The sequence below is a fragment of the Crocuta crocuta genome, unplaced genomic scaffold, assembly GCF_008692635.1.
Source record: "Crocuta crocuta isolate KB4526 unplaced genomic scaffold, BGI_CrCroc_1.0 scaffold228, whole genome shotgun sequence".
NCBI classification, from domain to species: Eukaryota; Metazoa; Chordata; class Mammalia; order Carnivora; family Hyaenidae; genus Crocuta; species Crocuta crocuta.
In genome coordinates this window covers 4002654-4016965 of record NW_027532820.1, presented here as the reverse complement: position 1 = coordinate 4016965, position 14312 = coordinate 4002654, and the positions used below count along the sequence as shown (strand labels likewise).

Below are 14312 nucleotides of genomic sequence, written 5' to 3'. Positions count from 1 at the left end.
TCAGCTAAATATATATAATAAAATAATAATAATAATATATAAAATGAACAACTCTATATAGGGAGACTATATCTGCATATGTAGAAACCAAAATAAACCTTTCTTCGGCCACAGGGCTCTGGGCACAATGCCTTTGCACCAGCCCTTAGGGAAGATAGTATCGTATGGTCAGAAAAAGCATAAAGTTAGAAGTCAAGCCAACCTGACTTTAACCATAATTTCCATTCTATTTCCACACTCAAAGGACTGAGCCACCCAGGAGCCCCACCAAGAAGAATATTTTCATCTCCATAAGCCTCAGTTTACTTATCGGCTAAGCAATGGCAAGATGTAAAAATCATTAAAAGAACTAAATATAGGGGCATCAGGGTGGCTCAGTCAGTGTCTGACTCTTATTTCAGCTCAGGTCATGATCTCAGGGTTCATGAGATAGAGCTCCTCATTGGGGTCTGCGCTGACAGCGTGGAGCCTGTTTGGGATTCTCTCTCTACTTCTCTCTGCCCCTCCCCAGCACACACTGTCTCTCTCAAAATAAATAAATAAACTTTAAAAAGAAGAATTAAAGATAATTTAGCTATGGCACAAAGCAAGTAGGAGACATTCTATCAATACCAGCTATACTAACATGGTATATGAGATCTATGTATTATATAATTGAATTATTCTATAACTGCAATTATACTTCTTTGCATCAGAGATGATCTATAAAGGAAATAAAGAGATGTTCTTCCTAAGGAATTAATGGACACAAGAATAACAAAAATTTTAAAGAATGGATAGGCAAAATTGAGTAGGGTACAGTATTTACTTTTTTTTTTTTTTTTAGTGATTTGAAACAACCGTTTTGTTATGCTCCTATATTCTATGAGCCAGAAAATCAGAGAGAACCCAGGACTGATGACTTATCTCTGTCCCATGTCTAGAGGTTCAGCTAGACAGACTCAAAGGCTAGAGGTGAGTGTTTGAATATAACTTTGCTTTCTAGGTGATTTGACATAAAAAAATTTTTAAAACAGTTAACTGTTCTAGTGCACTGGAGACGTAAGGTCGTATAAATGACCAGGACAAATGATGGTGGCCACATGTTGATCAATAAAAAATTAAGAGAAACCTCTGAAAGGATAATATAACCCAAATAAAGAGTAAGAGTCGACTTTTATACAGGGTTTTAAGACCTTGGTTATTATATAAAGTGATACATTTATTTGTGATTTGGGAATAATATTTACTACCTTAGAAACAATCACTTCACATACCATGATACATACTTTAAAATACTCCATATAGAAAAATCAGGGAATAGGAAACCAGAATGAGCTCATACTCTACTTTTTTGGAAATAAGAACAACTACAATATTCATCTGGCTTGTAGAGGCATAGTTTCTATTTCTCTGGCTAAATAACCTCTAATTTTCAAATAAACCTGCCCACAGCTAGATGGCCACGTCTGTCGCCATCGGTGGGCAGCTGACTCACTGTGGTTCATAAGCCTCAATTCCATATAAAAAAGAAATGGAAAAACACCCTGGGTTGTAAGCAATTAAAATGCGATCACAGCCTAACTGTATGGTCTGATTAGAAGGGAAAATCCATAGTAATTCACATCTTCCTTTCTGCTCCTCGCACAAGAGAGGTAGTACAGAGAGTAATGAAAACAAAGTCTCCTTTTGCCCCTGGTATGTCTGAGTAGAACCTTCACCACTGAAGTAATCGGTTCCAGATCTCTCACTCTTCTCCCCCGTGTCATACCAATGTGGCTGCGGTCTTCCTTCAGAACAGCCCCTCCTCAGTTATTCCTATGCTTGCTCCTAAGAATCATTCTCTCTTTATTTTGTAAAAATGTTTGTAAGACTGCAGGGGAACAAGGCCTCGGTTCCTGTTCAATGAGGGCCTTGGATAGGATTGGAAACCAGCTTAACCATGAAGTGCAACAAACTCGCATAACCCGAGGTGGGGTGATTGGCCTGAAGGGTGAAATACTGTGGCCGTTAATCTCTTCCTGCAAGGAGGGAGGACAGGGAGGAAAGATTCCCCAGGCATAAACGTGCCAACACTGTTGTAAAACTCGCAACAGTCACCCTACATTCTGACCGTGATCAGGCCCCTCATCTATGAACAAATGCTACATTGTTTTCCCAGAGACTCTGAAACCACAACCTTGAGCAGCCATGGGGGATCTACTGCACAGAGCACACCTCCAGGGGCTCAGGACTGGAGACAAACCAAAGAGAGTTACAACAGCAAGTGGAAACGTTCACACAAATGAAAAAAGTATACATCACTTCCAATCGATTCATGATCTCTCTCATGCGTGACTTCACGGGGTGGCAAACATAGGGCCATCTAGTGAACACGGCTTGCGGTAAAGCAAACACCGGTGAGGTTCAAAGTACTTATAGATACACATGCCAGGTCTCGGTGTGGCTCAGGAGCTACAGAAATGGGAGGCGAAGCTCCATCAGGAGCCTGGGGTGGGAAAAGTCAGCAAAGTGACTAAAGGTGGAAACACAGGTCGGCACAAGGGACGGACGGAGGAGCACCCTTGAAAAGAGAGGCGTTGCCACTCTTGAGACCAGCTGCAATCCCTCCCACCAGTCACAGGGGCGCACAGGGAAAGAAAGGAGAGCGAGCCCTTACTGTAGCACACGGGAGTGGCTCAGGTCCCTCAAATCTGAGTCTTCATAGTGTGGAGTTATCATTCCCAGCCCGCTGTCGCTCAGCATGCGTTTCCGTAGGGCGGGGTTCCACCAGTCTGCCATTCTGCGAGAGAGAAAGGCACCGGGCATTTAGGCATTCGAAGTCAGCCACTGGATTCGCTATGCTCTTCCTCAAGACGATTCCCCTCTAAACAGGGGATGAGAGATTCCTCTTGATTGGGTATTTACTAGTTACTTCTTCACATTTATTACTTAGCTTTCTCAACCAGTCATGAACTACTCTGTGTGTTTCCGCCCTCTTTACAGATGAGAAAATTGCATTTCAAGAATAAGCAATTTTAAATGATGTAAAGCGAGAAATAATGGAGCCTGATGTGGAAATGCAAATTAGGAAATAACAAAGCCCATCGTCTTTCACGGCTTTCCTGTCCAAGTTCATTTCCAGAGGGGCAACACTGATTCGATCCTGGTAGACGTTCAGGCTACTTTGTTTTTGGAGCTAAGGCTAACAGAAAGGGCCAAGCCCAGGACTAAGCCATTTCTTTTGGCCGCTACTTGATATTGAGAGAAATGACTAAGAGGGCAAAGACCAGGGTGGGCACGGCAGCTTTGGCCCACTCTTTACCAGACTGAAGACGGCAGCCTGGATCAGGATGGATGGACAGGAGGACACCTAGGCTCTAGGGGCAACTGCTACTTCAGGAGGACCCAGCATCTCATCACGTGCTTCCCCCACAGCTGACAGGCTGGATTTACAGCACATGCACTGGGAAGATGGGCTTCATCCCACCTTGTGGGATGCCCAGGGATGTCTATCTGATATCACTAGCTCTGACTTCCTAAACACCACAATACACCTGCCCTCTCCTGACACTTCCATCTTCTCTTGACTTGATACATCCCACTCATATCAGCTGACCCTGGCAGAGTAGAAGATACAGAAGTAACAGTCAAATAAATTAGTGCATATGTATATATATACACCCACACACAAATGCTATCTGAGTGCATGTGTGTGTGTGTTTTCCAGGAAAATCCTTATTTTAAATTTGGCCTCCATGCACCAGCAAGGTGTTGAAGTTCATTAGACTTTCCAAGGGCAGACATTTTCAAATTTTTATTTCTGCACTGTTGTTTCCTAAGTGTTTATGCGAGTACCCAGCACATAAAGAGCTGTACAAATAAATATTTTGGAATTGCTGAAATAACCTAGAAATAGTAATAGTATTTTGGTGGTTCAACATTGTGATTAAATGCATGCGCTTTAGCATAAAACCTGTGACCAAATCTCAAGTGTGCCATTTATATTCTGTGCAATACTGGCAAAGTTACAAAAACCCTCTAAGTCTTACTTTTGTTGTCTGTGGACTTAGGATAATAATAGTACCAGATATCAGGGCACTGTGACATGATGGTGATGATGATCATTTTAGTAACATCATATTTTATGAGTGTCCACCAAGTTTCAAGAATGACCCTAAATACTTCACATGTATCAATTCATTTAATTTTCGAACAATTCTATGAGCAGGTTTTATTTCCATTTTACAGATCAGGAAATAAGCACAGGGTCCTGATGATTAGGTCACTCTAAGGTGGTGGTAGGGATATAAGAAAGGCATTGAGGACAGCATGTGGCTTATAATAAGTGTCTGATACATCATAGCTATTGTTATACAATCTGTATGTCTCAGGCTGCTTGGATATAGACAAAGAATGGCAGAAGGAGGAAGTGGTGGGGGGAAAAATAATAATCAAACCACCTGTATGTCCATTTTTATTTGCATAATACAAGCATTATAAATCTACACGCACAAATGCGAATACTAATACTTCATAGTTTGCTAAGAAGTGTGGATGTGGTGAGTAAAGAAGGCTCAAACATGGTGCACACTGTGGTGGTCAAGAGAAGTTCTACACATCTGTACATAATACAGACATATAACGGAGCCAGCTACACCCTAATGAAACACTACAAGAAAACCTGTATTTTAAAATAGTTTGAGGTCATTAGAAATGTGAAGAGCAAAGCCAAGTCAGACATGGAGGCCATCCTGTGGCCAGCCTCACCTCACTGCCACGTGGCCAAAGAAGAGGCGCACTCACCCTGAGGCTTGCTCCACCACCAGGTCAGGCATTCCAGGAGGCGTCCCCGCCTGCTGTGACAATACCATATCTGGGTCCAGAATAAAAATCTCATCTTGGGAAATCTCCATCACAAAGTGCAAATGTTCCTAGGGAAGAAAAAGAAGGCTGTCAGATGACTGACAGGAGGCCCAAGCCGATCATCTGATAAGTAACGTAACAAAGCATTCTTGGTCCTGAGGGATAATGAAAGTCTACGATATATCCAAAGAGCTCAGTGTAATTTCAGAGGCCCAGTCAGTGGACATCCATCCCTGAAGCAACACAGCAAGAGACTGGTGAGGGGAGGAGTTCAATTCTTCTTGGTGTGGGGCACCTACTTGACCAGGATCTTGTCAGGTGTAACCAAAGATAGTCTTGCCTCTTCTTCCCAAATACCATCAAAGAAGCCACACCTCACACACGCAGCCTGGTCCAGCATGAGCTTACAGTAAGCTGGACTTGGATCCCCAGGACCTGGCCAAAGCCAAGTGGCATGATTAACAACTGATTTTATCACCAGATTCCATACCGTATGTCCTTCTTCTTTTATTTTTTCAGGTGAATTTGGACAGTGGGAACACTTATCACTGGGCATAAGCATTTTTTTTTTCTCATTATGGAACTCTGGGAAGTGATGACTTGCAATCAGGTAGCATGAATATACGCTTGAGGTGTCAAACTTGGTAACTAAAACATATTTAAAAAGCCATAAAATTGGGCTAGGAAGTAGTGAAAGTAGCAGTGTGAGAGAAAATTTGGAGTGCAGGCTGGTGATAATACCTGCAAGCCTAGTTAGTTTCTGTACTCACCTGCAAGGTCAAGCAACATCATCTGGAGTCCACAAATCACAAAATGTGTGAAGACAAATAAAAAAGCTCATAGCACGGTCTATGAGTACCATTCCAGAGTTTGTAAGTCTTTTAGTGTTTACATTAGAAAAAATTATAAGACTAGCCACCAATAAAGTATATTTATTTGGGAATTTTTCGCTTTCACCAACAGGCTCAAGAAAGCTTACCTGAGATCTGTCTATTCGGTAAAAGCGATCAGCAGAAGTTGCTAGGAAAAAAAAGATGCATATAGCGTTCAGAGTCCTGTGATCTGGCATCAGATGTACTACCTTCTCTCCTTTACACCACTCAAAATCTTCACATTCCAGCCATGCTGGCCCACCAGCCAGTTCCTAAATCTATTTTAAAAACATTAGGATTTCTATATCTCTCTACTGCTATGCCCCTGCTTAGAAAGCCCTTCCCCATTACATCTCCCCCACTAATCTTGTCTCGTAAGGACCAACTTAAGTGCCGCCTCCTCTGTGAAACATTCCTCAGTCCCATCCTCCCGACCCCAGACAGAAGTCTTTGCTCCTACCTTTATGCATATTTACATTTTGTTTACACTTCTTACAGAAACTATCTTCGCAAATAACTCTGAGAGATCTGCCTCTTGAAAGGTCTGTATTTCATTGGCTTTTATATGTCTTCAGACATTAGCTCGGGACCTTAAACAGAGCTGAGACTCAGTATGGATTTATTAGGTAAATGAAGTTAGGGGGAAAAAAATGTTAGGTAGCCAGACTTCCCAGGGAAATGATTCTCATTTTGAAAAAAAAAAAAGCTGGAAGATGGAGAGCCAGGGACCACATCTGGCATTAAAGGATTCATTTCACTTCAAGACCGAGTCCCTAAGCCAGGTCTAAAGAAAGCCAAAGCAGTAAAAATAATTATTTAAGCATTCCTAAAAGGGACTGGGCTGCATCTGTGGTTTGAAGGGGAAAAAACTGCAAATTTTGGGCTTCTAGAAACTATTCTGATTATTCTTAATACTCAAAAGAATTATGTGCCTCCTCACCTAAATCTATCTAACAGATTCTAAATATTATAAATAGATTTTCTACAAAGTACACAGTACTAGAGGGAATAACTCAAAATGCAAATAATCATTTAAAAATCATAAATATTTAATGAGTAGCTTCTCTCCAAAGGAAATGAGCTAAGAAATGAGACAATCATGGTCCCTGCTCCCCCCCAAAGCAGCCGGGGAGTAAAATCTATCTGAGAAGGACTTACTCTACTTTGTTCTTTATAACCATAAACGTGATCTACTTTTTAAAGGATTTCTATCTAGAGAGCTTAACTAATATCTGGGTTAACACTATCACTTGCATTTGTAATTTTATCTAAGAATGTATATGGAATAGACTGTATATAGGACAATTCATATACATTTTCAGAATTTTCTCAAATATAAGTTGCTTCTCTGTGGATTCAGGAAAAACAAATGATCATGCTTCTCATCACAAGGAAATTAAGGAGCTGGAGAAAAAGTAGTATAAATTATCTCCAGAGGCAGCTGACAAGCTGTTAATGAAAACTTATGTCATGATTCACACAGGTTCAATCTGACATGAATACAAGTGCTCATCGTCTTAGTACTGTTCACACACTCACACATCCTGTCACACTCTTCACATTTATATCCTCCCAGATGCATACACAGATCAACTGAAGAAATGTCTACAGCGAAAACCACATAGACAAGAGACACTGGGTAGTAGACACGCTGTAAGCTGGAGTGCACTGTTATACGGGTAACTGGATACAAAAGGAGGAGTGAGCAGCATCTTGGCAGTAAGCGACGCCTGCGATGGAAAACGCACCCGTTAACTTATTAGAAAATAACTAAAATATCATGCATTCAATGGGTCATGCTCAGAGGCACAGATCTGAATGCAACTGAGAATTTCGACATTTTTTTAAAAAATGTATACGTCTTAATGAAATGATGGCTAATGAAAATATATGAAAATTCCACAATAAGCAAACAACAGAGGAACTGGTACCTATCCACTCTGTAGTGGATCCATCGCTGGCCTGAATTTGAGATAAGCGCTCAACATGTTTTAGGAAAAGGGCCGGGTTGGGGGGCGGGGGGGAGGGCACTGAAAGGGAAATTTGATGCTGCGAAGTTCAGCTCAAGCTAACCAAGTTTCTTTGGGAAAAATGACTTCAGGGAAGTGCGTGGCAACACCAGCAAGTCCACATCATGTGAGATGCAAATGGCAATCCTGTAGCGCCATGGGAAGGGCTTCTGAATAATCCCTTGGAAAAGCAGGGTCCGTCCACTCCATCTGTCAGTGTATTGTCCTTCTGCTTCCACAGTCCTACCACTCCATGAAATACAGAAACACTCACCATCTAGAAAGCACCACCGCGGAGAGAGTCTCTGAGCTGAGAGCGCCCTGGGGAAGGAGGTTTCGTGGTCCTGGAAAGAGACACATACATCCTCCTGACTCCATTTGAATGACCTGAGGGATATAACCTCACTGTATCACATCGACTACCTATAAGAGTGAGCATCCTTTCCTAAACCAAGTACTGGTGAGAGACCAAATCATATTTTTACTAGAAAGAGAAGTCCTGTTTTGAAATAAATTACTTCACATAGAACCTTCTGAAACAACTCCCACATACAACACCCAGGAAGGGGCGCCTGGGTGGTTCAGTCGGTTAAGCATCTGACTTCAGCTCAGGTCATGATCGCATGGTTTGTGGGTTTGAGCCCCATGTCGGGGCTAGCAGCTCGGAGCCTGGAGCCTGGAGCCTGGAGCCTGCTTTGGATTCATTGTCTGTCTCTTTCTTTCTCTCTCTCTCTCTCTCTCTCTCTCTCTCTCTCTCACCCCCCCACCCCCCGCTTCTCCCTCACTCATGCTCTGTCTCTCTTTCTCTTTCTCAAAAATAAACATCCAAAAAATTTTTAAAAACATGCAGGAAGTTTTCAACTGTTAAGTATCAATAATGAAATAACTGGGGACATTTACCTCCTTTAGGGAATTTCTTTCCCTTTGTGAAGCTGAGGAACTAGAGGCAGCTGGCTGCCACTGCCACTGGGGTTATGCATGGAGGTAGAAGGTACTAGCACAAAACAAGAAAGAACTGAGCCTCATCTACTGGCCAAAATGGACTCGTAGCATCTAAGAAACACAAGACCATCCATATGTGGTGTCAAATCTCCTTGGAACTAGAGTAGCTTCTATTACACAGGACAATTTGTCTGCACGAAAGCAAAGAGAATCAACTTCATATGCGGAGGCCATTTTTACTTTAGCCTTATCCCACTGAACCTGACTGCAGAGTAGTGGACAAGGAGAAAGAACATTCTATCAGGCTGGCTGATGATACAATCATTTGTCCAATACTGTCTTAGCATTCTCTAGCTTTCTCACTTCTAAGATGCCTGGTCCTCCCTTCCTCTCATGTGTGATCTCAAGGCCATCTGATAACCTCCATATTCTTTCCTCTAGGCTAAAGAAAAAGATTTCTCTCATGTTCAAAGCTAACCACTTCGTCTAGTCCCCAGATTACCTTCTTCTTTCCTTTTAAACTTTATTTCTGTATTCTTACTGAAATCCCCTCCCCCACCCAGAAATTCATTACTTCTTCTGCTTTCAATGGTTCCGTCTCCAAAACAAATCCCTCTTAACTGATCCTGTTACATCTTTTGAAAATTAATCTTTCCTTCTTTGTCCTGCCAAACTGACTCATGCCTTTAGTATCTCCTGCCTCCAACTACCCCTTCAGCATTTTGGCCTCTAGAAGGTGGGCTTCTGATGAGTCCTTCTTCAAAAGCTGCCCTTTTGAAGAGATCACCAGGGCTAGCATCCTTCCTGATTTAATTCTACTGTCAGTTCCCAAGCTTCCCAGAAATCTCTGAAGCTTTTATTTCTTACAAGGAATTAAGGCCACATCACAGAGGAATGGACTAGGGAACCAGCAGATTGAAAGCAAAAGGGATTAATCTCTTTATGATTCCAAACTTTCAAACACTAAAAACTTCCCCTAAGAGAAATTCTGTCAATGATAATTTAAAAATTAAAAGCACATTCTAGTTTACGTGATTTGGAGCCTTCTATCCTGGGCTCATTATGAAACTGAAATCACTGACAGAAATAGGACAGATGAGGAGGGAGCTAGATCTCTGTGGGGAAGGCACTGGGAGTTTGACCCACATTAGGATTTGAGATGCTCAAAAAAAGGGAGCATCCAACCCTGGGGTGCAGCTGGGTGTGGAAAAACTTGTGTGCACAAAGCGGGACAGGAGAAGGAAACAGGAGTAACATAAGAGGAACACTAAGAGAACCAATCAGAGGTTGCATTGATTTCTTTGGGGTTTTGATCAATAGTCCCCCAGGCCTCACTCGATCCGCAGGCAAAGCCTAGGCTTAAATCAGTGGTTCTCAGAGTGTGAACTGTGGGACAGCAGCAGCCACTGGAAACTTGTTAGAAACACAAATTCCTTGGCACCATCTACAGTTACAGAAGCCCTGGGAGTGGAAGCCAGCAATCTTTCAGGTGAAAGTGATAATATGCTAAAGGTTTAAAAGCATGGGCCTAACAAGAGGGATCCATTTTATTATTAGAACCTTGGGTATATGGAATTTTTAATACGCATGAATTCTACAAATTAATACTTGATAAAGAAAAAACTGGTCTCAGGTGTAGTACCAAAATTTATATATATAGAACTGATATAGCTATAGATACAGAGAAAAACACATATCTCTATGAATATACATATAGCTATGGATGCAGAGATATTTCTCTCTTTTCTAAACTGGCTTTGTCACCCTGCTGATTGCTCCAAATGAAATCCTGACATGTGCTCAGTACCTATTTGTACGAGAATTATGTTTAACATTTTGAGAATTACATTTTGACACGTGAGATATTGTTTTAAAGAAACTTAAAGTTCTTAATATATTTTTATAGAACACGTAAGGTTACATGTCAGTTTGGTGTGAACATGTAATGAGCCAAGAAATTTAAATGTGATTTGAAATATTTAGTGACAACTATGAAAGCTACTAAACAAAGATATTAAACAGAAGCATGGCTGTCTTCTCTAGAAATAAACACGGCTTAGACACCAAGGACAGTTTCTGAAATTGGATGTCAAATGTGGTACAGGGAGCCACACACACAAAATCAAATTTCCCTCCGTCAAAATCTACTCTGAAAGCACACAGAAATGCTTGATTTATCATTTTAAAAACCTAAAGATGGATAATGCTATTGCTGGAGTATTCCAATTAGAGAATATCGGATATTATTTAGTCTAGGTTAATAAAATGCAGATTGATATATTGCCTCAGCCACGTGACCAGCTTACCACATGCTGGTGAAGTAATGCTGGTATAATTGTGCACCTTTTAAAGTAGGAATGCCGGTGTGTTGAGAGTTTTATACACATGCTTACCTATTTATTTTGCGTATTTTCTGTTCATTTCTTTTCTCTACACCTTGATTCGCAAGCATTTGCTACAACTCAAATTCCTTAAAGAGATTTTATTTAAAGAGAATGTTACCAGCTTGCCCTGGGAAAACACATTGGCTGCGACAGAATAGAGATCTTTAAAATACTTTAAATAGATTCAAATGGATCTTCAAGTAAATTCAACATTCCTTAACTCCATGAAATTTTATGCTAAATTCAGTGTGTCTATGTGTGTATGCATTTTCCACTGCTTTCTATAGATAATCAAAGTGATCTGGACTCCCAAGAATCTCATGAAAGAAATGTCATTGAAAAATAATTGGATACTTTCCCGGTCACCTGCAGATTAAACTGCAGCCTTTCTTAGAAGGCGGTTAGAGGAGAGCAGGAGAGACCCAACTTCTCTGACACAGCTCTCCTAAACTAGGTTTGCATCACCTCCCTCCTTTTACAAAGCTCTTTTAACCTTGTTCATAAACAAACAAACAACAACAATAAAACCCACAAGCTGTGAGCTCTTAAAGAAACCATTATTAATATAATGAAGTCCTATGTTAAAAGACATTTGAATTCCAAAGTAAAAATGCAATTATCTGCCTCAATCTGGGAGGGATTTATAATGCAATGCAATTAAACTACCTATTTCAAAATTTTACATGTCAAAAAGATACATAAAAGCTGTCAAGTCTCAACAAAAACTTCCCCTTGGATCTAATGTAGTCCCGCATAGAGATGCAGATGAAAGGATCTCACTTGATTACAACCCTAAAAGTTGAAGACTACCTGAAATCAGTGTTAAAATGATGCTTCAATGTGGCAGATGAACAAAATTAAGGCATGCTCACAAACTATACCAACAATCTATAAAACAAAGAATTCCAGCTACTCAGCACGACTGAGTGCTAGGACGTCAAAAAGACTGGAGGGAAAATAGGAGGTAAAGAGCAGGCTAGAGACCGGAAATGTGGTGGTGGCTGAGGTTGTTGTATTCCACTTGAGTTGAAAAACTGAGCAAAAAGCTACTCTTAGTGAGAAAGTCTGCTTTGGAAAACGGATGTTGTGTGTACTTATGTGTTCTGATATAAGTTTATGTGTGGACACTGAGGATTAATTTCTGTTTACTTGTACAAATCATAACATATTCTTTTGGGTTTTTCAGGCATTTAGGTGTCTAAAAACCATTCTTAGTTCACAGGCTGCACAAAAGAAAAACAGGTGGCCGGTTGGATTTGGTACTCGAGGGGTAGTTTTTCAGACGAGGGGTTTCAATTATTACGATACTGCTTGTGTGTGCTTATATTACATTTAGATTTAATGGAAATTGTTTTCCCCAACCGGTGCATTTTTATCTGACCTTGTGAATTATGTCAATGCTGCTCCATTCATGTTTGCTACGTGTAAAAATTTTCTAAGGGCAACTCAGGAGAGAGAGGTACCTCAGGTAAGGAAACTCCTTATGCTGAATCTCATCCAGAGAGTACTAGGGATTTTTCACTGGTCACCTTTTAGTACTACAATCCCAAAGACGGCAGTAGATAATCACACTATAAACTCTTAATACTGAAAAGTTAAGTCAACCAGCATAGCAGTGGGGTGGAAAACTGTCATTTTTGTAGGATGACATCATCAGACTAAGAAATGGGATGACAAAAGGGTTTCCGCCCTGGAGGTGTTTAGGAAGGATCTGTGACTGAGAAGGATTTAATAGTGTAATCGATAGCACATACATGATCCAGCCTCAATTAGCAAGCCCAGAGGCAGTGGAATTCTGGTGGCCAAGAGCACCAGCCTGTGCATACGACAATCCTGGGACTTTTCGCCACCTACTGACTGTGAGATTTCCTATCTACTCTTCACCTTGGATATCTCATTTGTAAAATGGCTACCGGAGTATCTATTGTAAAGAGTTCCTCTGCAAAACAGATGGAAGAATATGTGAAATGCTAAACCCACTGGCCGGCACATGTTGATAGGCTGATATTAATACGCCACAGAAGTAATACTGGGGAAGCTGGTTTTTTGTTTTTTTTTTTAACTTAAAAAACAATTCTGACCTTTAATCACCTTTGGGGCTCATCAAACATAGAACACATTTCAGACCAGATCATTCAGATGATGCTACACCAGCACAAAACTGTTTTATCCATAAATATATTTGTGCCCAGAACGTCAATTTCCAAGAACAGAAATGGGACAGATTTGTATGAGTGGACACACAAAAAAGAATGACCTCAAACGAGGGCTGAAATGATGCCATTTTGGTCTGCTGCTTGCAGGGCTTTTATTCATCAGCAACCCAGCACCTCTTTTCACAGTATTAGAAGCTATAAAGTGTCTTAAATACACTGTATCATCTTCTACCCTGAATGCCTTCTGTCACCAACAGCAATATTTTTCAGAGCACATCACTTTACCGCCCTCTCCCCATTCAATAGTAATTGTGTCTGATACTCACTTAGTTTCACCAAAATTGTTATCATTTCATTGGCTGATTTGGACTGTCAGGGGTCATCCAGCTATATATTACTTGTATTCCTTTGACACGATTATATTCGATCTTTTCAGTTTGTATTTATTAAAGCTAATGAAGTGCAAGGCATGTGATGTGAGGATCATAAAGACAAAGCATGGACTGTTTCTCCCCTGGGTGTCCACTGCCCTGAGAACCAGCCTGGTTACCTTCTCATTTCAGTTTCTGGAGTAGCTATATGTCTGCACTGTCAGATTCAACATCTTTTTTTCAAGACATGGCTACTTTAATTATGATTTTATTTCCTAGATGTTATCAAAAGCCACTGATTTTGGGAAAAGGATTTTGAGTCGGCTGCTCAAAGAACTGGAGCCTGGTAATAAAGACCACAGAAGATAGTGACAGTTGGGAAGCAAATGGAAGGCTCAGCTCACATTTAAGAAGGCCCTTTCCTTTCAGGTCTGAAATGTGGGGCTAATAGTCCTTGGTCCTAGGTAGCCGTAACGCTGATCTATAGCTAAGACGTTCTGATAGGCACAACCCTGAATCATACAAGCCACTTACACAGGTGCCATGATGTCAAGCAGAGCAGAAGGCTGTTGACTCTTGCTCTCCTTCACTCCTTCCTCCTACTTTAAGTTTTCCACCTACTGCCCCGACCCTGACTCATCTCCGTTGTCTGTCATTAAAGGATATGAAACAGTAATCTTAACCAGCTGTCAACTACTCAGGGAGCAACCATGTGATGACTGGTAAACTTTCCTTCCTTTCCTCCTTTTACACT

The 14312-nt window shown here is 41.0% G+C and overlaps 1 protein-coding gene across 4 annotated transcripts in view; it reads right to left on the bottom strand.

Annotated features, from left to right (window-relative positions):
* DGKI (diacylglycerol kinase iota) overlaps window positions 1-14312 on the bottom strand; it is a 247430-nt gene that overhangs the window by 72610 nt on the left and 160508 nt on the right. For 2 of the 4 annotated variants that reach the window (XM_077781022.1, XM_077781018.1), the window contains 4 exons: window positions 7980-8049; window positions 5804-5844; window positions 4765-4892; window positions 2639-2761 (listed from right to left, as the gene is read on the bottom strand). In XM_077781022.1, the coding sequence (XP_077637148.1) occupies window positions 2639-2761; window positions 4765-4892; window positions 5804-5844; window positions 7980-8049 (362 nt within the window). The remainder of the gene's footprint in view (window positions 1-2638; window positions 2762-4764; window positions 4893-5803; window positions 5845-7979; window positions 8050-14312) is intronic. The other 2 variants (XM_077781020.1, XM_077781021.1) reach the window with 2 other exon arrangements.